General features: G+C 39.9%; 1 protein-coding gene across 1 annotated transcript in view; it reads right to left on the bottom strand.

The window, feature by feature from the left end:
* LOC109909555 (cadherin-12-like) overlaps window positions 1-24,727 on the bottom strand; it is a 194,997-nt gene that overhangs the window by 94,001 nt on the left and 76,269 nt on the right. Inside the window, exon 2 of the mRNA XM_020508572.2 lies at window positions 18,395-18,822. Within this exon, the coding sequence (XP_020364161.1) occupies window positions 18,395-18,640 (246 nt within the window). The 5' untranslated portion in view covers window positions 18,641-18,822. The remainder of the gene's footprint in view (window positions 1-18,394; window positions 18,823-24,727) is intronic.

Genomic DNA, 24,727 nt, shown 5'->3' with positions numbered 1-24,727 from the left:
TTGCATTTATATTTTTGTTCAGTATACCCTAAGTAAATCAATGTATGGACAGAAGGGGAGGCTGCCTGTATTGTGATGGATTCATTTAGAATGAGTAAATGTATCTTATTCTGGTTTATGCAACGCACCACCCATCTTATTCAATACAGAAACCCCAGGAGTGACACATTTTAATCAGACCCTGCAAATCGATTCATAACTGCACAATTAAAGATGAAAATTAAATACAACCCCTAAAAAGGAATAGGCCCATTCCCCACATTAATTAGAAGTGAAAAGTTGAGTGATACTAATTAAAAATTCCATTAGGCTAACAATGGTAATCAATTATACAAAGAGATTAATTAATGTGAAGGCAGGCAAGTACACTTTTTTAACATGCCACATAATCACCAGTGCCTCACGGGCTAGAGGTTTGGAGGATAAAAGCATCTATAAACACTGCAGAGAGGTAGTTTTAGTCAATTTGTTATACAGTAAGAAAATAAGTTATCCAACTATCCAACTCAAACCCTCTGCCTTACTGCATTTTTTTAACACATGAATCAACAAAACAAAGACCTATGCATGCTCCATTCAAATGATAACTTTAGTAACGGTCTTCTGTACATTTTCTTTAAAATTTAAAATGAAATGTTTTATTTTTATTTCACCTTTATTTAACCAGAGAACAAGTTCTCATTTACAACTGTGACCTGGCCAAGATAAAGCAAAGCAGTGCGACACAAACAACGACACAGAGTTACACATGGAATATACAAACATACAGTCAATAATACAATAGAGAAAGTCTATATACAGTGTGCAAATGAGGTAGGATAAGGGGGGTGAGGCAATAAATAGGCCATAGTGGCAACATTATTACAGTATGGCAAATGAATCACTGGGGTGATAGATATGCAGAAGATGAGTGTGCAAGTAGCGGTACTGAGGGGAAAAATAGCAAAATAGTTATAATAAATAACAATACGAGGTAGTTGGATGGGCTATTTACAGATTGGCTATGTACAGGTGCAGTAAACTGTGAGCTGCTCTGACAGCTGGTGCTTAAAGCTAATGAGGGAGATATGAGTCTCCAGCTTCAGTGATTTTTGCAGTTCGTTCCGGTCATTGGCTGCAGAGAACTGGAAGGAAAGGCGGCCGAAGGAGGAATTGGCTTTGGGGGTGACCAGTGAATTACAGGTCGTGGTGGAGTGTAGTATATGGGGCTTTGGTGACAAAACGGATGGCACTGTGATGGACTGCATCGAAATTGGTGATAAGAGTGTTGGAGGCTATTTTGTAAATGACATTGCCGAAGTTAAGGACCGGAAGGATTGTCAGTTTTACAATGGCATGTTTAGCAGCATGAGTAAAGGATGCTTTGTTACGAAATAGGAAGCCGATTCTAGATTTAGTTTTGGATTGGAGATGCTTAATGTAAGTCTGGAAGGAGAGTTTACAGTCTAACCAGACACCTAGGTATTTGTAGTTGTCCACATATTCTAAGTCAGAACCATCCAGAGTAGTGATGCTGGATGGGTGGGTAGGTGTGGGCAGTGATCGGTTGAAGAGCATGCATTTAGTTTTGCTTGCATTTAAGAGCATTTGGATGCCATGGAAGGAGAGTTGTATGGCATTGAAGCTCATATGAAGGTTTGTTAAAGAAGGGCCAGAAGTATACAGAATGGTGTCGTCTGCGTAGAGGTGAATCAGAGAATCACCAGCGGCAAGAGCGACATCATTGATGTATACAGAGAAAATAGTCGGCCCGAGGATTGAACCCTGTGCACCCCCATAGAGACTGCCAGAGGTCCGGACAACAGGCCCTCCGATTTGACACACTGAACTCTATCTGAGAAGAAGTTGGTGAACCAGGCGACGCAGTCATTTGAGAAACCAAGGCTGTTGACTCTGACGATAAGAATGTGGTGATTGACAGAGTCGAAAGCCTTGGCCAGGTCGATGAATACAGCTGCACAGTATTATCTCTTATCGATGGCGTTTATAATGTCGTTTAGGATCTTGAGCATGGCTGAGGTGCATCCATGACCAGCTCGGGAACCAGATTTCATAGCGGAGAAGGCACAGTGGGATTAAAAATGGTCGGTGATCTGTTTAACTTGGCTTTCGAATACCTTTGAAAGGCAGGGTAGGATAGAATTAGATCTGCAGCAGTTTGGGTGTAGAGTGTCTCCGACTTTGAAGAGGGGGATGCCCGCGGCAGCTTTCCAATCTTTGGGGATCTCAGACGATACGAAAGAGTTTGATCAAGCTAGTAGTAGGAGTTGCAACAATTTCGGTGAATAATTCTAGGAAGAGAGGGTCCAGATTGTCTAGCCCTGCAAAACTGATAGAGACATACCCCAAGCGACTTACAGCTGTAATCGCAGCAAAAGGTGGCGCTACAAAGTATTAACTTAAGGGGGCTGAATAATTTTGCACGCCCAATTCTTCCGTTTTTGAAATATCCAATAAATGTCGTTCCACGTCATGATTGTGTCCTACTTGTTGTTGATTCTTCACAAAAAAATACAGTTTTATATCTTTATGTTTGAAGCCTGAAATGTGGCAAAAGGTCGCAAAGTTCAAGGGGGCTGAATACTTTCGCAAGGCACTGTAGATAGATAGATAGATATGTATACAGTGCCTTGCGAAAGTATTCACCCCCTTTGCATTTTTCCTATTTTGTTGCCTTACAACCTGGAATTAAAATATATTTTTGGGGGGCTTGTAATCATTTGATTTAAACAACATGCCTACCATTTTGAAGATGCATAATACTTTAAATTGTGAAACAAATAAGAAATAAGAAAAAAAATTGAAACTTGAGTGTGCAAAACTATTCCCCCCCCCCCCCCCCCCCCCCAAGTCAATACTTTGTAGAGTCTCTTGTCTTTATAAGCTTGGCACATCTAGCCACTGGGATTTTTGCCCATTCTTCAAGGCAAAACTGCTCCAACTCCTTCAAGTTGGATGGGTTCCGCTGGTGTAGAGCAATCTTTAAGTCATACCACAGATTCTCAATTGGATTGATGTCTGGGCTTTGACTAGGCCATTCCAAGACATTGAAATGTTTCCCCTGTCCCAGAAGGACCGCTGTCCCAGTCTCAAAATTCTGGAACACTGAAGCAGGTTTCTCTCAAGACCTTCCCTGTATTTAGCGGCATCCATCATTCCTTCAATTCTGTCCAGTCTCACGGTCCCTGCCGATGAAAAACAGCTTGATGCTGTGTGGGGATGGTGTTCTCGGGGTAATGAAAGGTGTTGGATTTGTGCCAGACATAGCATTTTCCTTGATGGCCAAAAAGCTCAATATTCGTCTCATCTGACCAGAGTTACCCTCTTCCACTATTTGGGGAGTCTCCCACATGCCTTTTGGCAAACACCAAACGTGTTTGCTTATTTCTTTCCTTAAGCAATGGCTTTTTTCTGGCCACTCTTCTGTAAAGCCCAGCTCTGTGGAGTGTACGGCTTCAAGTGGTCCTATGGACAGATACTCCAATCTCCGCTGTGGAGCTTATAGCAGCTCCTTCAGGGTTATCTTTGGTCTCTTTGTCGCCTCTCTGAATAATACCCTCCTTGCCTGATTCGTGAGTTTTGGTGGGCGGCTCTCTCTTGGCAGGTTTGTTGTAGTGCCATATTCTTTCAATTTTTTTATAATGGATTTAATGGCGCTCCGTGGGATGTTCAAAGTTTTTGTTATTTTTTTATAACTCAATCCTGATCTGTACTTCTCCACAACTTTGTTCCTGACCTGTTTGAGAGCTCCTTGGTCTCCATAGTGCCTCTTGCTTGGTGGTGCCCCTTGCTTAATGGTGTTGCAGACTCTGGGGCCTTTCAGAACAGGTGTAATTATACTGAGATCATGTGACAATTGTGACTGCATACAGATTGCATACAGGTGGACTTCTGAACTAATTATGTGACTTCTGAAGGTAATTGGTTGAACCAGATCTTATTTAGGGTCTTCATAGCAAAGGGGGTGAATACTTACGTATGCACTCACAACTTTTCATTTTTTAAATTTGTAAAAAAAATTGTAACAAATAATTTTTTTACATTTTACTTAACCAATTAGGATTAGTTTGTATATGTCCATTACATGAAATCCAAATAAAAATATATTTAAATACAGGTTGTAATGCAACCAAATAGGAAAAACACCAATGGGGTGAATACTTTTCCAAGGCACTGTTTGAGCGATGCAATGCATTCCTGTCTGAAGCATGGATGTTTAGGGTTGTGGAGGGCTGACTTAGACAGACAATGATACGCGTCCCAAATAGTGGGGCCCTGGTCCAAATTAGTGCACTAATATGGTGCCATTTTGGGATGCAGCCTGAGGAACTATGCCACAATTTAATGCCATACATAAAACATACTCCAGATACCTGAAAAACATGTTTAGAATTTACAGCTTTATCTACGATAATAATGTGGTTGTTTAATTTGAACAGATTATTTCCCTAGAGATGATCCATCTATTAAGTTGGTGCATTGCATGTGTTTGGTGTTAGACAGGTGTTAGCCCCTTAAATGCTAGACACTTCCTTCTTCATAATAGGTGCAATTAGCAAGATCCCCCACTCTTGTTGACACTATTCATCTATAATAAGAAACAAGTTGTCAGAAGAATAATTATATGCATGTCTCATTATCGTCTAATGTGTGTCTGTTAGGGGAATAATACAACTTTAGCTTGTTAAAAATCTAACTTTAACAGCCATTTGATTGCTCACCATGGACAGTCGGGTACTGAGGGCAATGAAGAAGTATATACTAGAATATGCCTGCAGTATAACATGACAAAATGTACAGTGAATATCTAATTAACATTTACCCTTCTGTCCTGTTTTAGACATGAAAATACAGTATTACCTGATACAGTTAAGAAAGCACACAGGAGATTTTGAAGGGCCTTTTTAATAATGTCTTGTGTGAATAGTGTGCTACAGTACATGCATATCATTTTACTGATGATGCTGTCATAGAGGTCATCCCAAATGGCACCCTATACTGGTCAAAACTAGTGCACTATGTACTGTAGGGAGTTGGATGCCATTTGATGACATAGACAGTCTATTCTGTGGGGCCTGTTCTGTTCATGGGGAGTCTGCGTGGTGAGCAGCCTGCCTGGGACTCTCCTGGAGGATTTTCAGCGACGGCTGCTTTGCTCCCACATTGGTCATGCAGTAGAGACGCATATTGATTAATTCCAGTGATTAAATTGGTAAATGTAACCAACCTCTGAAGAAAACACTATAATTGGATTCCCGAACCCGGGATTATAAGAGTTTCATGTTGGTAATGCAACATCTTAAGTAGCATGGCTCCAGTTGAGAGCAATGAGAACGAGGCTTAAATACAGCAATAGAAGAGCTCAGAGGGTATCTACCTACACTGTTGGCCTAGAGACTTTATATGTGCGCATGGTGGGGCTCCAGAGGGTAGCTAGCTAGTACATCGTAGGCCTATCACCTATGAAGAAAAAGTTCTTATCTATTCAAAATGGGATATTCCTGGATGGCAATTGAGGTCTATACAGACTCTTTTGCAATCTTACCATCTGACATCCTTTGGGGTTTTGACAGAAATTATGTTATTGGGGTTAAATGAATCTCCTGTGTTTGGATTTCGGATGATATGACATGGCATTTGTATAATGTTTATAATTATTGATTATTGGTCGTAGAGGCCAAAACATGACACCTTTTCTCATATCACAGTTGATTAAACACTAATAAAGACAAGAGAAAATATATATCTTACGATATAAACTCTGCAAAAGAAGAAACGTCCACTCACTGTAAACTGTGTTTATTTTCATCAAATTTAACATATGTAAATATTTGTAGAAACTTAACAAAATTCAACAACTTCCACAGAAATGTGACAAACAGAAATGTAATAATGTGTCCCTGAACAAAGCGGGGGGGGGGGTCAAAATCAAAAGTAACAGTCAGTATCTGGTGTGGCCACCAGCTGAATTAAGTAGTGCAGTGCATCTCCTCCTCATGGTCTGTACCAGATTTGCCAGTTCTTGCTGGCACTCTTCCACCAAGGCACATGCAAGTTCCCGGACATTTCTGTTGGGAGTGGCCCTGGCCCTCACCCCCGATCCAACAGGTCCCAGACATGCTCAATGGGATTGAGATCCGGGCTCTTCACTGGCCATGGCTGACACTGACATTCCTGTCTTGCAGGAAGTCACGCACAGAATGAGCACTAAGGCTGGTGGCATTATCATGCTGGAGGGTCATGTCAGGATGAGCCTGCAGGAAGGGTACCACATGAGGGAGGAAGATATCTTCCCTATAACGCACAGCGTTGAGATTGCCTGCAATGACAACAAGCTCAGTCCGATGAGGCTGTGACACACCGCCCCAGACCATGACAGACCCTCCACCTCCAAATCGATCCCGCTCCAGAGTACAGACCTCAGTGTAACGCTCATTCCTTCAACGATAAACGCGAATCCGACCATCGCCCCTGGTGAGACAAAACCGCGACTCAGTGAAGAGCACTTTTTGCCAGTCCTGTCTAGTCCAGCGATGGTGGGTTTGTGCCCATAGGCGACGTTGTTGCCGTTGATGTCTGGTGAGGACCTGCCTTACAACAGGCCTACAAGCCCTCAGTCCAGCCTCTCTCAGCCTATTGCGGACAGTCTGAACACTGATGGAGGGATTGTGCGTTCCTGGTGTAACTCAGACAGTTGTTGTACCTGTCTTGCAGGTGTGATGTTCAGATGTACCGATCCTGTGCAGGTGTTGTTACACGTGGTCTGCCACTGCGAGGACGATCAGCTATCCGTCCTGTCTCCCTGTAGCGCTGTCTTAGGCGTCTCACAGTACATACATTAAAATATATTTCCCTGGCCACATCTGCAGTCCTCATGCCTCCTTGCAGCATGCCTAAGGCACTTTCACAGAGATGAGCAGGGACCCTGGGCCTCTTTCTTTTGGTGTTTTTCATAACTGTGACCTTAATTGCTTAACTTCTGCAAGCTGTTATTTTCTTAATGACCGTTCCACAGGTGCATGTTCATTAATAATTGTTCATGGTTCATTGATCAAGCATGGGAAACAGTGTTTAAACCCTTTGCAATGAAGATCTATGAAGTTATTTGGATTTTTATGAATTATCTTTGAAACACATGGTCCTGAAATAGGGACGTTTATTTTTTTGCTGAGTTTATTTTCTCATCTAGACTTAGTCATTGGTTGCATCCAAAATGGCACAATATTCCATATATAGTACACAACAAGAAATAGGTTGGAATTTAGAAAAAAGACACTGTGATATTATTAATCTTTGTTCAGGTAGCAATTTCTTGAGCAGGCCTGGTAAGTGATACTGATTGTAACATTAACCATTTTGAAATATGTTCCAAAGCCGATTCAAGCAGAACCCATTATTAAAGTGGACAAAAATATGAACATGTAATATATTTGCAGAGCTAGATGAATGTCATCATTATCTTTCATTTTAGCTCCTCTCCTTTCAGAGACTTGCTATATTCATCATCAACATACATTACAATTGTAAATGCCATCAGCTAACACATTGTAATGAGCAATGAAATTACTGGCAGACCTGACGCATTATTATAGGTACAGTGATCCGTTCAAATGACTTCACATCTGCATCCATTAATTATTTTGGCATTGAGTCTTTGAGGAAAACACTGGAATGAGATTAAAGTGGTTTTGTTTAAAGAGTATAAGAATATCATTACAGTTAGGAGTCTAATCTATATTCATTATGACATTTCATCCCTGCATTCAAACATATTTCACTAATTCAGAATATACTGTTTCACAAATCATGAAATGTAAATATCTAATTGCTGCATGTACACCACAAACAATCTGACATGCAGAGTGAAAACCCAAAACTGTGTCCTCAATTCATCCTCCTCTGTGGTTCCATAAAGTACTGTATTATATCAGACATCCATTTTAATGCTTTAGGCATGCTTCATGGATAGATCAACATGATAATTGTCAACTCCTTTGCTATGTCTCTATGCATGGCAACCTTGATTAGCTTGAAGGTCATTGAACAGACCTCTCCATGATATTGCATGGTGCAAGACATGCAAGCTAATGACCCCGTGATTCTAGGCTAGTCATTAAGCATTGGCTCTCAACCATTAACTGATACAATTGAGCTATTTTACTATATTATCCACTGGCCACCATATTGGCCACCAAAGGCTGTTCACCCATGCATTGTTTTACACTTATGCAAAGCAGGTAAAGCCATGCTGCTGTTATAGGCTTACCATTATCATTGATTGCAATGTGGAACGAAGTGTGTGGGATAATAACAATGAAGTGTCTAAACCTCAAACAGTCCGGCATTGAAAATCTCACTTGTTGTTGGGGGACGTGGTGATCAATCACACATAAGTCTTCTTGAAAAAAGTTTACAGCCTAATGATAGGTTTTCACTCAAATATTAAATTGCAGACCCAACGCCAGACATAAATCGTGGCAAAATGTTGGAAGAAACTGGCAAGGGGAGAGCCATCAATAAAATGAAGAATTGCAAGTTGTCAGCCCAGCACCACGTAGGTAAACAAGTTGTTGGGAAAACATGGCTGCCCTTTCCAACAAACACTTTTATTGACTCATATTCAAATGAGAGACCTTTACGATATAAGTGGTGAAAAAGAAAACGTGGTATCGGACCATACTGTCAATGCATTTGCACACTATCACATGTACAGTATTTAGTCAGCCACCAATTTTGCAAGTTCTCCCACTTAAAAAGATAAGAGAGGCCTGTAATTTTCATCATAGGTACACTTCAACTATGATGGACAAAATGAGAAAAGAAAATCCAGAAAATCACATTGTAGGATTTTAAATAAATTTATTTGCACAATATGGTGGAAAATAAGTATTTGGTCAAAAAACAAAAGTTTCTCAATACTTATACTTATATACCCTTTGTTGGCAATGACAGAGGTCGATTGTTTTCTGTAAGTCTTCACAAGGTTTTCACACACTGTTGCTGGTATTTTGGCCCATTCCTCCATGCAGATCTCCTCTAGAGCAGTGATGTTTTGGGGCTGTTGCTGGGCAACACGGATTTCAACTCCCTCCAAAGATTTTCTATGGGGTTGAGATCTGGAGACTGGCTAGGCCACTCCAGGACCTTGAAATGCTTCTTACGAAGCCACTCCTTCGTTTCCCGGGCGTTGTGTTTGGGATCATGGTCATGCTGAAAGACCCAGCCACGTTTCATCTTCAATGCCCTTGCTGATGGAAGGAGGTTTTCACTCAAAATCTAACGATACATGGCCCCATTCATTATTTCCTTTATACGGATCAGTCGTCCTGGTCCCTTTGCAGAAAACAGCCTCAAAGCATGATGTTTCCACCCCCATGCTTCACAGTAGGTATGGTGTTCTTTGGATGCAACTCAGCATTCTTTGTCCTCCAAACACGACGAGTTGAGTTTTTACCAAAAAGTTATATTTTGGTTTCATCTGACCATATGACATTCTCCCAATCTTCTTCTGGATCATCCAAATGCTCTCTAGTTAACTTCAGATGGGCCTGGGCATGTACTGGCTGAAGCAGGGGGACACGTCTGGCACTGCAGGATTTGAGTCCCTGGCGGCGTAGTGTGTTACTGATGGTAGGCTTTGTTACTTTGGTCCCAGCTCTCTGCAGGTCATTCACTAGGTCCCCCCGTGTGGTTCTGGGATTTTTGCTCACCGTTATTGTGATCATTTTGACCCCACAGGGTGAGATCTTGCGTGGAGCCCCAGATCGAGGAAGATTATCAGTGGTCTTGTATGTCTTCCATTTCCTAATAATTGCTCCCACAGTTGATTTCTTCAAACCAAGCCGCTTACCTATTGCAGATTCAGTCTTCCCAGCCTGGTGCAGGTCTACAATTGTGTTTCTGGTGTCCTTTGACAGCGCTTTGGTCTTGGCCATAGTGGAGTTTGGAGTGTGACTGTTTGATGTTGTGGACAGGTGTCTTTTATACTGATAACAAGTTCAAACAGGTGCCATTAATACAGGTAACGAGTGGAGGACAGAGAAGCCTCTTAAAGAAGAAGTTACAGGTCTGTGAGAGCCAGATATCTTGCTTGTTTGTAGGTGACCAAATACTTATTTTCCACCATAATTTGCAAATAAATTCATAAAAAATCCTTTCATGTGATTTTCAGGATTTGTTTTCCTAATTTTGTCTGTCATAGTTGAAGCGTACCTATGATGACAATTACAGGCCTCTCTCCTCTTTTTAAGTGGGAGAACTTGCACAATTGGTGGCTGACTAAATACTTTTTTGCCCCACTGTATATATATTTTTATTTATTTAACACTTTTTTGTTAGTACAATTACATATGTGTTATTTCATAGTTTTGATGTCTTCACTATTATTCTACAATGTAGAAAATAGTAAAAATAAAGAAAACCCTGGAATGAGTAGGTGTGTCCAAACTTTTGACTGGTAAGTATATCTGAAACCTTGACGTTCCCACGGAGCACCATTAAATCCACTATTAAAAAATGGAAAGAATATGGCGCCACAACAAACCTTCCAAGAGAGGGCCTCCCACCAAAACTCATCAACCAGGCAACAAGGACATTATTCAGAAAGTCAACAAAGAGACCAAAGATAACCCTGAAGGAGCTGCTAAGCTCCACAGCGGAGATTGGAGTATCTGTCCATAGGACCACTTGAAGCCGTATACTCCACAGTGCTGGGTTTTACAGAAGAGTGGCCAGAAAAAAAAGACATTGATTAAAGAAAAAAATAAGCAAACACATTTGGTGTTTGCCAAGAGGCATGTTGGAGACTCCCCAAATAGTAGAAGAGGATACCTCTGGTCAGATGAGACGAAAATGTAGCTTTTTGGCCATCGAGGAAAATGCTATGTCTGGCGCAAACCCAACACCTTTCATCACCCTGAGAACACCATCCCCACAGTGAAGCATTTAAGTGACAGCATCATGCTGTGTGGATGTTTTTCATCGGCAGAGACTGGGAAAATGGCTGCCTCGCCATGATCCCCAGTACCTCGTCAGAGCTTGAAGATTTTTTGAAAAGAATAATGGCAAAATATTGCACAATTCAGATGTGCAAATCTTTTGGAGACTTAGCTTAAGACTCACATATATAATATGTGCCAAAGGTGTTTCTAACATGTATTGACTCAGGGATGTGATTACTTATCTAATCAAGATACACTGAGTGTACAGAATACTAAGAACATCTTCCTAATATTGAGTTGGCATTGGGCATGGAATCTACAAGCTGTCAAAAGCATTCCACGGGATGTTGGCCGATGTTGACTCCAATGCTGGCTGTCCTTTGGGTGGTGGACCATTCTTGATACGCATGGGAAACTGTTGAGCGTGAAAAAGACCCAGTAGCTTTGCAGTTCTTGACACAAACCGGTGTGCCTGGAACTTACTACCATACCTCAAAGGCATTTAAATATTTTGTCTTGCCCATTCACCCTCTGAATGGCACTCATACACAGTACGCAATACTCAATTATGTCAAGGCTCAAATCCTTCTTTACCTGTCTCCTCCCCTTCATCTGCACTGATTTGAAGTGGATTTAACAAGTGACATCAATAAGGTATCATAGCTTTCATTTGGATTCTCCTGGTCAGTCTATGTCATGGAAAGAGCAGTTATTCATAATGTTTTGTATACTCAGTGTATACTTGTTTCATTTTCATTAATAATCTTTAAAAATATATATACATATTTCTTCAACTTTGACATTAGAGTATTTTGTGTAGATCGCTAACAATTAAATCTATTTCAATCCAATATTTTAACACAATAAAATGTGAAGAAATCCAAGGCGGGTGAATACTTTTTGTCACGCCCTGACCTTAGAGAGCTTTTTATGTCTCTATTTTGGTGTGGTCATGGTGTAATTTGGGGTTCTTTTTTCTGATTTTTATTTCTTTGTTTTGTCTGGGTATGGTTCTCAATCAGGGACAGCTGACTATCGTGGTCTCTGATTGGGAACCATACTTAGGAAGCTTTTTCCCTCCTATGTTTTGTGGGTAGTTGTTTTCTGTTTAGTGTTCTGCACCTGACAGGACTGTTTCGGTTTCGTTTATTCACTTTGTTATTTTGTTCTAGTGTTCAGTTTAAATAAAAGTCATGAACACTTACAACGCTGCGCTTCGGTCCAATTCTTCCTCATTGGATGATGACGACCGTTACACTTATAATTCATACAGTTTCTTGACTGTGTCCAGCTCGCTGATAATCACAGAAATTAAAGCTAGACAGTAAGGGAGCATAAAAAGTCCCCCCAAAACAGCGATAGAAGACATATTTCCTTTGCGTAAAAAAAATTACACATTTTCAGTGTGGCCCTTCGAACCTTGATGAAGACAAAATGTGGCCCCCAGGGCAACATTAGTTTGACACCCCTGCCTTATATTGTACATTGTGGCCACCTTAAAGTCATTTCTAAACCTTACACTTTCCATGGTTACGTTTTTAATGAGTTGATCTAGTATACTACACTATGATTCTTTAAAAAAGCCTTAGCAACTGCCCCACTATCATGCCATTCATATTCCTATGAAAAGGACATGGGTCTGCAGTGTGGTTCTTTCAGGGAAACCAACACAGGGGTGTCCCACTGATCCACAGCCTTTGTAAATACACCATGAGCCCAGAGACCACGAAAGCTTTATGTGTGCCCAGTGAAACCCATATCAAACTGATTGGGGTGTATGTGATCTTGAACAAAGACTCTATGTGATCTCTTGTGACAGAAGTCACAACACACACACAGGCACATACACCAAGAACGAGAAAGAGAGAAGGGGTGAAAGATTGGGAGAAAGAGAGATGTAATTTTGCTTCCATTGAAAATGGAATAAATCCAATCCATATAGTATATTCTGCTAGTATGCTGTTACAGCAACATTGGCTGCCTTTTTCAAAGATTGAAGGTCTCATCAATTGCTCAACATCATAATCAAAAGATATCTGCTTTTCTTTCTATCACGTATGACTAAAGTGCTGGGAAAACAACAAAACTGTACTGTTTTTTGTTTTTATCTATTTACTTCGCCCCAACGTCAAGCTGTAGTGTCCACTTCCCTATCAACTGTTGTCAAGGGAATACTGTGACATTACACTATGTTCTAAGTTCTCACTGAATGGGAAGTACCATCCATATGGAAAAATAAAAACAAAAAAAAGAATTACAATTTATTTTTACATAAATTAAATACTTTACATGTGAAAAATAATAAATTGGCCCAAAAATGATTTATTTTAATTTATTTAATACATTTTGAATACATAAAAATATATATTGAAATTTAAAAGCCTGTTATATGAAATGAAGTGCCGTTTAATATAGACCACATGTAGAATTAAATAAATCTGATTTTTTAATATGAATAAAGACTTGCTAAAGTGCAAAAATTAAGCATTTTGACACATCCCTCCATGCACCATCGGTGACTTCTAAGAAGATTCTAACCCACTTACCACCAAGTTTTCACCATAATTGTAAAGCCATAGTTATTTTGTTGCTTTGACAAATTTGTTTCTGAAGATTATTATTTATTTAATGTGATTAGTGATTCATTTTAAGGTCAACCCTGTTACGTGAACTGTACTCTCGTTTCAATATGGTGAAACTATTCCTTTTTACATTAATTTTAAACGAAACATTGAACATCCAATATTCAAATCATGGTGGAAAAAGTAGGTGAGCTGGTTCTACTCTTTTTTGCCATTTCCTGGTGTTTTGTGGTGAAAAACTGAGCAGGTTGAGCATTACACGTCAACCCTGTTACCCATAGACAGGCTAGAAACGTTTTAACAATGTGGATCTTGCATTAAATTGCCCCTCCCTGTTGCATACAACAAAATGTCATTCCCCCTGTCAGAAGGGGATTCACGGCTGATTTAACTAGTAATTACCAGTTGGCGGGCCGTTCAAGTGGATTTTTCCCAGATGTGGTATATTCCCACTTCCCACTTGGTTATAAACACAGCATAACACCGCTAATCATCTACTGTAGAGCTGTATAATACCAATAATTGGAAGCACAAGACTTGGACCTACAATGTGACATATTGTGCAGTGTTGTATGATGTATAGATTTGTATAAATCGAAACAAAATACAAAATAAAATAATAATAAAAACAGCCTGGTGCCTGGTCTCACTAGATTGTTTTTCATTATTTAAATCAAGAGAGGCACTTACTATAGTACTTTTTTTCTCTCTTAAGATGGGGAAACTTGTTTTTTAGGAAGTTGAACATGTGCTCTTTATGACAGGATGTAAAAATGTGTAATTTACCTTATATCCCTGCCAAAGTTTTGGTTTGGTGGCCCCAAAAAATATCCCCATTGATCAATACCTAACGAGTTATTTAAGAAACCACTTTGGCCACCATGTAGACTAGATGTCATAGCAATGCATTTCTGGAATATTGTCAGGCATTACATACATTTTCATTTATGCTAAAAATGCATCTACTTCAAATACATTTTAAATATATTTCTTTCCATATGGGCACTGTATACACAGTACAGTGGCTTTATGATAGCTAGCTTGCATGTAATTTCTGACAAACACATTGCCTAAAGTGGGCTGAAACAGCCTGGTATGTCAGCTAATCTCCAAAACTACAACTTTTGTGGGACACAGTCATTCATAACCATTATAGTGATGTCTGCTAAGATGGCAAAAATAAATGTTATAGAGAGAGAGTGCATGCTGCTGTGTACAGCGGGGAGAGTTTAATAGTGATTGAGAAGAAGGAGCGGGACTTGATTTATGGCCTATCAACTGATAGCAGTTTTTCTTGCAGATAGCCATTGCTCAACATTGGGACTGTAGGACATGATCTAATTGTTGAGTGTATCAGTCTTGTTACATTATCCCCCAAGGCTCTCCAGGCCTTTATTTCCTTGTAATAAAATGTTAAATTGTTGATCTGCTGCATATAGCTGTTTTTGTTACTAAGGCAGTGGTGTTTTTTTGCAGCTTGTACAGACAGTAATGTAATCCCATAGAGAGCAAACTAAGTTATTTTGTAATCAATGAAGAAAGATGTATGTTTGTATTTAATGTATCAAGTGAAAGCATAACGGATTGCCCTCATAAAGTGCTGTGTGAAGGGCATTATAGACCAGCAGAGAATACCATTTTTGCTTTACTGTTTTAAATCTCTGCATATAGAACATTGCAGAAATTATGCTTTAGGGGTTTGGTAGTACTCAAAGTAAAAACAATGCAATGCCCCAAATGCTATTTATTTTTGCATAAGTAAAGTCGAATGCATGCATGTCATTGTTGTTTTATTGCGTTTATTCCTTTGACACATTGACAAGTGAAAATGCAAACGCAGATTTTTCCTCCTCTGGCGTGTCACAGAAGAAAACAAACGTTGCTTTGCTTGCATTCATTATTCCGAAATAGACGAGAAGGCAGTTCTTGTGAAGAAGTCTTAAAAAATTCCTTTCAGAATTCCCTTTCTTCCCTCTTCCCTGCCATTCCCTACTCCAGTAATATAACAATTTCATTCACCACAGAACTGTAACCTTCATTTATTTGGATTCCAATACAAGTAGATGCAAACATGAGGGATGCAGTGTTATGGAGGGTTAAACAGGGGGCATCTCATTAGACTTTTTATTTTCAGAAATAGGGATGTTGTTGTTGTGTTATTCTGTTTTGGTTGTCACCCTTTTGTGTTTTGGCCACTGCAAGAGAGTGTTGTCATTACTTTCTTGGCAAGCACACTTCTCTTGGACCAATTTCGATGTCTCGTCTAAATTAGAAAGCAGAACCCATTCTGTAAATTAATTCAGATTTTTGGAATAAATCACAGCAGCTTTGAATTTTCCTCATGAGGCCTCCCCAAGTTGTGAATTCATGACATCCCAAAAACGTTTTCCCATGAAGCCTTGATGACGTCATCTGAGATTATCAGCAGGGCAAGATGACACAACCTATTCATCATACTTAATTTGGAGTGAACATGTCCAAGAGTCCTTCCTCAACCTAACCCATGGAGAACATTCACAAGATGGAATCATCTATGTGTAAGCAGGGTTATAATCAAAGTCGCATTTAACATATGATTTAGAAATAAACAAGAAACTCCTAGTCACTGACCAAGAAACCGTAAAACCCCCCACAAAAAACAGCGAGTAGCAGCAGACGTTTATTATCTATGCATAGTCACTTTAAAAATTACCTCATCATTATTGTTATGTAAATGTGTTACCAAATTGTCCCCTATTCCATATCTGGTGCACACTGTGGGCCCTGGTTAAAACTAGAGCACTATATAGGGAATAGGATGCCATTTGGGATGCAACTCAGGTCTCTTCTCTGCTACTCATCCTGTGTCTGTTAGTACAAGTAGCTAGGCGAAGTGCATAAACAAGCTGGTTGTTGGATGTTGGTAAACTCTATTCTAGAATTTAATGCATAGTAATTATGTTTGTGTTCTGATGTGAATGTATTGCTGCAAAGTCTAGTCTTGATGTATTATAGACATTAATTCCTGCCGCATTACAGCCCACTCTGGTCAATTCCACTCTGGAAAATAAAACAGTAAAACAATAAACCATAATTATGGATATATTATGGATACAGTATCTGTACGAAGACTGTGCTTGATCTAAATCCCTGCGAGAAAAGCCACTGTCTGACACCCGGTTAATCAAGTGTCCATTGTCTAGGTAGCATACGCTCTCATTGGGTCTCTCATCCCGTGACACTATTTATTTGGTTGCAGCAGATTATCCCTCTTTAAGATTGTCCTACGGAAGGTCGAGGGACTTGATCTCCAAATGCCTTTGATATGGCAGAGAATCAGTCAATTATTTTGAAGCGGTGCAGCGGCCAGGGATTAAGTGATTTTTGAGTGCAGCAGACAGACAGTACCAGGGCTGCTTTAGCCTGTGAGACTTTCACAAACAGTGCAGCACGTCAGGGCTGATTGCAGTGGCACCGGGGTAGATAAGTCAGTCTTACTATTATCCTGCCTAAGATAGGGGTGCCAAATTACAACTTCAGCCTTAAAACCCCTATGAGTTTAGTTAAAGGATGTCTTAAGCCAGAGCAAAGAGAAAAAAACATATTGTGAATTGCAGACTTCATGCAATTCAGTTCAATAAGGCCAGGTGTACACTACATGATTTTGGCCCCAATTTAGCTGTCCCAAACTAGTTTTTGAGATCGGAGACAAAATCCCCATGTCATTGCCTACTCAGGGCATGTGGCCATCACCGGCACTTGTTTAATGTGAGCGGGTCAGAGATGCAATCTGAGAGCTCCCGATCTCATCTTTGAGCAGTCCCAGACGTCCTGAAATTTTCAAACGTTGATTTTATCGGCACAAATGCTCGTGTAGTGTGAGATGTGCAACGACAAGTTTTTAGAACGGTGATCAGCAATAGCCAATGATAGCTTGCAAGGGAAAAACCCAGTGAGATGATGACGTTGTTTCACATCACCCAGAATGTGTGGACTCTCGAGCAGGAGCAATTACTACTAGTATGCGTTTGTACTTGCCTTTAACCAAAGCGTCAAATCATTACAGATCTGAGGTTCACAAGCAATGTTATTAAATTCAAAATGGTGGCTAGATATTTCAACTCTGTATGACAAGTGTGAATGCCTGACTGAATGTTTATGAGGCTGCTTTGAGCCACAACTTGTTGCTACATTTATTCTTATCACATTTTTTTTTGTGAGACAGCATGGTATCGAGAATCCTCACGACCAAGTAAAGAATCTTTTAGTGTGTGACCACCGTCTGTGCCACATCGTTTAGTGTGCTCAACACTACGTTGGCAACACAAAAAACTACAGGAAAGACGGTTGTTTAACATGAGAGGCTCATTGATGTTAGGATTTTGAAAGTCGTGTATTCTCCACCCGGCTTAAGTCTAGGAGGTGTGTGTCCTCTGTCTTTTACTGCTGTCAGAATCCTCCCTCCCTAGTAACTAGGATGTTCTGACAGATTTACAAGAGCCATGATTTAAATGTATTCCTGCCGGGTCATTGATCCATTTACCACACGAATGCCGTGTGTAGCTGCAATAAAAAGTGTCTGCCAGACATTGAAACATTGGCATAAATCTCAAAAAGAAAGAAATTTTTCTTTCATTCATATCCTAATACACTCATGAAAAATGTTCAGATGTAGCTCCAGGAGCGAAGCGAAGTAAAAGATTGACAATTGGTAATAGCGGGCTATGTCAAGTGACATAGAACTCTATAATTCAAACATGCTCTACTCCTGTTACCACTACCAACGTAGCTCTTCCTTCTCAACTCCATCCCTCATCAATTTCTCCCGAGCTCTTAGCTCTATGATTTATGACACACTCCCATGCAATTAATAACAACGCAAAGCATCCTTACCTTGCCCACGTACTGTGGGTCTGACCCCATGTACTCCTCCAGCACGAAGAACTGGTTCCATACCCAGCCCCTCTTGACTCTCTGAAACCCAGATGCCCCATTTCTCATCGGGCCCACCAGGCTCCTGGGATGCTCCTTTCCCAGACTGCTCCTGCTCAGCGGTGCGCCTGGCGGGCGTACAGGAGACAGGGAGCCTTTGTCGAAGACAAACCAAAGGAACAGTAGCAGGCAGTTCCTTGTAAGCATTGGCGGTCTGTGAGTTTGAGGTCTCCAAGTTAAAGTCCCAACAAATGGAAAGCCAGATCACAACTGAAAGAGGAAGGGATGCTGAAACCGTGGTGAAGGAGTGGACTGGACACAGCCAAGATTATGAGCCGCTGGCCGGGGTGGGTTGCCTGTCACCTTCAACGATTAATGAAGCTCATCACCTGGAGGAGAGAAATCAGAAAGAAATGTTAATGTTAATGTTAAGCACCTGTTGAATAATGTTAATAGGCCCCAATTACACAACACACAGAAAAGAATGCTTGTGTCAAAAGAGAGCAACTAATTTTGAAGAAAAACTTTCTGCATTTTTTGTCAAAATGTCACCTTGAGTATAACAGAGTATGGAAAGAAATGACTATGGATGATCTTATAATTATGCCATAACAATCACAATTCTGTAATTTGACAGCTATACACACCTTTTATTTATTTACATTTTTTAATTAACTAGGCAAGTCAGTTAAGAACAAATTCTTATAAGACAACGACTGTCTACCCAGGCCAAACCTTGACGACGCTTGGCCAATTGTGCGCTGCCCTATGGGACTCCCAATCATGGCCGAATGTGATACAGCCTGAATTCAAACCAGGGACTGTAGTGAGGCCTCTTGCACCGAGATGCAGTGCTTTAGACCGCTGCGCCACTCAGGAGCCCGAGTGAATGAACACTTTGGAGATTAACAACAAATATTTCAACTCCCAGATCCCGTCCAATTGAATATTTTATTTGTCCCGATATTATATTTTCTACCTACTTTACTGTTTCCACTGTATTTTCATTCAAATGCCATTTGAGCTATTGGAGATAGTTTAGAATTCCAAATGCGAGTGTGTGCCTGTCTGAAAGTAGAAGATTAAATGTGCCATACATGCTTGAATGTATATCTATTTTTCTATCATTCCTGCTTTACCCATCCAGGATATGTGTTAAATAATGTAACAAAGTGCATAGTAGGAGTGTCCTTTTCAGCAAGCATCACTTGATGCTTGAGCATCACTTGAGCATCACTGTTGCCTCCTGATAGTTTCAAAAGCTCTTGATAATAGCCTTTTGAAGTGAACACATGCCAAAGGTACAATCTTATCATGTTTCCAGGTTTGCACGGACCACACCATAGGTTAGCAGGTGGCTACTACCTATGATGGAATAGAGAAACTATGCTTTTTTTATCACAGACCTTCATGGTGAAATAATACATCAAAGGTTTAAATTCACACCAACCGTAAGGAATAAAGATTGCGACATAATTTATAAAACGAACAGAAGATTTCCCTTCTTTTGTTATAAAAGGGAGCGATCACAATTTAATTGAGGATGCCTATTTTTGGCAAAGCAGTGTGCCACATAAAAACAACTTGATGAATAGAGGCCATTACTTGTCCCACTGCCTCCCAAATCATTACAATTACACATTGGAATTAAAAGTTGGTGTGCATCCCAAATAGCACCCTATTCCCTTCATAGTGAACTATTTTTGGCCAGAGCCCTATGGACACTAAATAGGAAATAGCGTACCATTTGGGATACTTCTGGAGTCTTCTCCCCAAAAAAACTAAATAAACCCATCAGATAAGCTATCTGCTGTTCTGTGCACTTAAATAACAGTCTGTGTGCAATTGGATGTGAGCTTAGTAGACCTCGGCGATGCCCGATTAAAAACAAAAAACACAACATATCAGACCAGTGTCAACAATAACAGAAAGAAAACAGTGTCTCTCATTCCTCCAATTATCACAGTCCGGTATTCACATTAACTAATACATGAGAAATACTATTTAATCCTGCTTTCATATCACCCACGCTAAGAAATGCTTTACAACGCTTATCCAATCAACATGGCCATGGGCTATTAGTGTAGTTTAATTGCATTGTGTTAACTTAAAAATTGTATACGAAGTACAATAATGAATTGAAATACCCTCGACCCTAAGCGAATATGTTAACACACAAAAAATATATATATAATATGCTGTATATTTAACACAAACTATACGTTGTTCATAAAGCCTTATTTTGAGGGCCTAGTTGGTCCCTAATACATGGGCCTGAAACTCCTACACATCACTTTGAACCAAAACTACACCCATCATTATCATTTTTCCTGGTTGGTAGTTTCCTCAAAAAAAGCAGGGAATCTGAAATCCTTTAGACAGGAGTTTTGAGGTATAATTATGTACTCATTGCTGAAGCTACAAAGAATGACCATAAAGAGTACCATTACACTGAGAATTGTAATACAATGGCCTGAAACTCATAGTTTACAGGCTATGTCAAGCCTGCTCGTCACATGCTGGTTTGCAAGCTGATGTATAATTTATTTTGGAATCCAGCCAGTGTGGGGATTTTCTACTTTTATTATTTTCAATCACATGTATTCAAGCGGTTTGCTTTTCTAGAAAATGGATACAACAACCATGTCTCTGTCACTAACAAATACAGTCATGGGCGGTAAATATAATTTACTCGAAAAGCAAGACACTCTTGGAAATATTTGAAAAAGGCTTTATTCTAAGCAGTGTGGTAATTTAACATTGTTTTCCGGTGTCTATATGGGTTCACAGACAACACTTTCAGTGTTGGTTTAACACTCTCAATGTAAAATTATTGTTGTCTTTTTACACTGGAGAATTTGTTGTGTAGATATTTATGTATTAGCTCAGAACCCTTTACCCACAAACAGTACATTTACGTTGAACTTGACAATCTTCAGTATATGTGCTGTACATTATCCAATTGAATCCAGATGGACAGCACCCTGAATAAAAGAACATTTGAGCTAATTAGGCCCAATCATGAATCCAGTTAAGCAATTAAAAGATTGGATTTCACAAAACCTAGAAAATACAAACAAAATACTGTTGTTCTGGGCAAGTGGGACAAATCATTTTAACCAAACTTTGGCAATATATAAATGAGTGAACAATTGATTTGATCACAGAGCCGTATAAATGAGAATTAACCGAATGTGTTCATTGCCAATCATAAATTGAGCAACCATTAACATCATTTATACCATGGGAAAACCATTAAAAACACTCAAGCGTTCAACTGTGAGTTGCTGAAATACTTTATGCTTCAACTGAGCTAAGGTCTTGTTACAATGTGATGAAATGCAATGGTGCCGATATAAATGTTAATACTTTCTTGTAGTAGCATTTAAGCCATTGGATGCCAAAATAATAAACTAGAAGTCAATAATATACCCGTATTAAGAGTGGGAGTAGGAGTAAAAGCCATGGGAAATATACTCTGAATTGTTCATCAACAAAGGAGACAACTTAGTTTAGGATGATTCAACACCTGTCACACAAACTCTCTTTTGTTCCTTCCTAATGTAGTTATGAGTGATATAATAACGTGAGCACCGAGACTTTAATTGCATAACCACAACCCTCATTGACATCATTGTCTTTGATTAATTTCATAGACTTGTAACATTGGCGTCAGCGGGAGCATATTATACCAAGGTTACACCCCCATACACCCGGGCATTTAAGTTGATACTGTCACTGCAGTATCTTAAAAGTCTAAAGTAATCTGCAAAGTTCCCTTGCAGAATCAGGAGGAACTATCTCGTTGAGGTCAGCCCATTGATCAGACAGGTCACTCCTTATTTAACAGAGACATAATGAGAAATGACTGTTCCCATAATTCCTGCGAATTTTGTCTACGCTCCGCTGTGCGTTCCTGGAGGGCGCTTGATGCATATTTAATGAGATAAGTTCATTAGCATGTGTCAGCCCTCGGTGCCAAGCCTTGACCCACCGTGTCTGCCTCAGATAACACCACGCAGCCGGCTGACAGCATTCTCACACATCACCTCCCATAATCAAAGAACATATGGCTCACCGAGCTGCTGGCGCAGATTGGGAACCGTAAGAGACTCCCTCGGAAAGTTACTAGTTGTCAAGGCCGTCGTAAACATGACAAACAGATAAACGGTATTGACTCTGGCAGAATGAAAAAAAGAGAAAACTGTTATCGGGTTGAAGTTCTCCTTCTGCATATATTTAATTTTTTATGATGTGGAGGGTGATATTTTAATTGTGTCACCACCACAGGTGCGTTGCCGGGTGACATGAGTGTCGTCCTGAGGTGCAGAGAAGTCAAAGTTGTTTTAATAAGGTTAAGGACACGTCTGGACCAGATTCAAGAGTTTGAAAACAAGACATGACTCTTAGATGTCTTGTAATTTTGTTTATATTACAAAGTTTGGCCATGGTTCAAAGGGGACAGGTGTCAAAGACTTTTCATAATATGATATTTAGATGTACCATTATATGGTGGTAGCTCAATACACACTGTCATTTCTGTATAACACATTTTACCAGATTCGGGAAACAAGGCATCTGTTGCAAGCCATAACTTCACAGGAGAGCCTTTTGAATATTTTTTGTATCAAAGTGTGTTTTATGGCAGAAATGCCTTCTCAAACATGTCAACTTTAATGTGCCTTAATAACAAATGTGTATGCCATCTGTAAATATGAATAAAATTGTTAAATTACGAGCCTTGTTGGTTAAGCCACAGAAAAAGTAAGCAACCTTCCCACTAGCCATGATTGGGCTGGACATGCCGAGACAGGAGTTCAGATTGGTCTGCCATACAGATGGCTTCTGTCTATTTGAACTTGTCAGTCTGTGTTGGTAATTCGGACAAACGCCGCTTGTTTAAAAATGTATTGTGTAGTAGAGCTGCATAAGTGTTGCAATCCTCTTTCTGGAGGATCAAGTTTTGAAAACAGTGGAATTAGAGTATGATAATTAAAGAGATGGAGAAAACACCAGTATCCGGATTACATCTTCAAACTAAGGGCAACCATGGTAGGGCATTCCTGACAGGGAGACGGGTGCATCATGCATGATAATGTATACAAGTAAGATAGTCTAGCATTAGCTAGCTACATTTTCAGATATTACACGTTTATAATTTTGACAGAAAGTGGTTTCATTTCAAGCTAAAGTGTACTGTTAGCTAGCTTGATAAAGTTAGCTGGCTGGCTGGCTCCCTAGCTGAAGTTATTATTCATTTGCTTTTCTAGTTAGAGCTTAATGTTAGCTAGCTAACATTGAACCTGGTTGGTGAGCTCCATGGACTGTGGCATTGTCACTTTGTTCATTGTTGTTTAAATAGCCAACGTTAGCTCATTGTTTACCTAGCTAGCTAGCTAACTATATATCTTTAGCTAAAGTGTACTGTTAGCTAGCTCGCTAACGTTAGTTGGCTGGCTCCCTAGCTGACGTTATTATTCATTTCCCATAGCTGTTTGCTTTTCTAGTTAAAGCCTAATGTTAGCTAGCTAACATTGGACATGGTTGGTTAGCTCCCAGCACTGTGGCATTTTTGGCACTTTGTTCATTGATGTTTAACTAGCTAACGTTAGCTGGCTGGCTCGTTAGCTGATGTTACGTGACATGTGTACAACACCTGTTGAATATGGCCGGTGTCAGTAAATGTCTGCAAAAAATGCATAATTAAATTATTGCCAGCACAGCTGGTTAGGCTGTTTTCATGTTATCCAGAGGTAAACAAATGATCGGCCAGAGCGTCAAGTGTGAGCACCGAGAACGCTCCGAGATGGTTGGGGCTAAAGCTTGAGGGTGTGAACGATGGTGAATGGGTGTAGACAAGGAAGAGTTCTTCACTAGATACCAAAACAGTTAAAGGCAATTTTCTCAAAAGTGAGTTTACAAGTTGATTAACTTTCAAAGCAGAATTACTTTCCCATTGTTCCTCAAATGCAATGTATGATATACTATGTTGTAGCTCTGAGTCTCTACTTTTATCCAATGTAAAAATAAAAAACAATTTCGAATTTCACTTAGTTAAGTCTCTCTCTCTACGATGCTCTGCATGAAAGTGTATACCAATTTGCTTTGTGTCAATCTGAGCTTGTTCATGTCAGTGCCGCATACTCATCTTGGTGCAGAACACAATGCTGCATAACAGCTGATTAAGGTGCTTTCTCTGTACTGAAAACTCATCTGGTAATGACAGCAGATGTTTCAGGGTTCGACAAACTCAGCATAATGCTTAAGGCACAGAGTGAGAAACTGTAGGGAAGC

Source organism: Oncorhynchus kisutch, linkage group LG18 (assembly GCF_002021735.2).
Source record: "Oncorhynchus kisutch isolate 150728-3 linkage group LG18, Okis_V2, whole genome shotgun sequence".
NCBI classification, from domain to species: Eukaryota; Metazoa; Chordata; class Actinopteri; order Salmoniformes; family Salmonidae; genus Oncorhynchus; species Oncorhynchus kisutch.
This window is presented reverse-complemented; position numbering and strand designations above follow the sequence as displayed.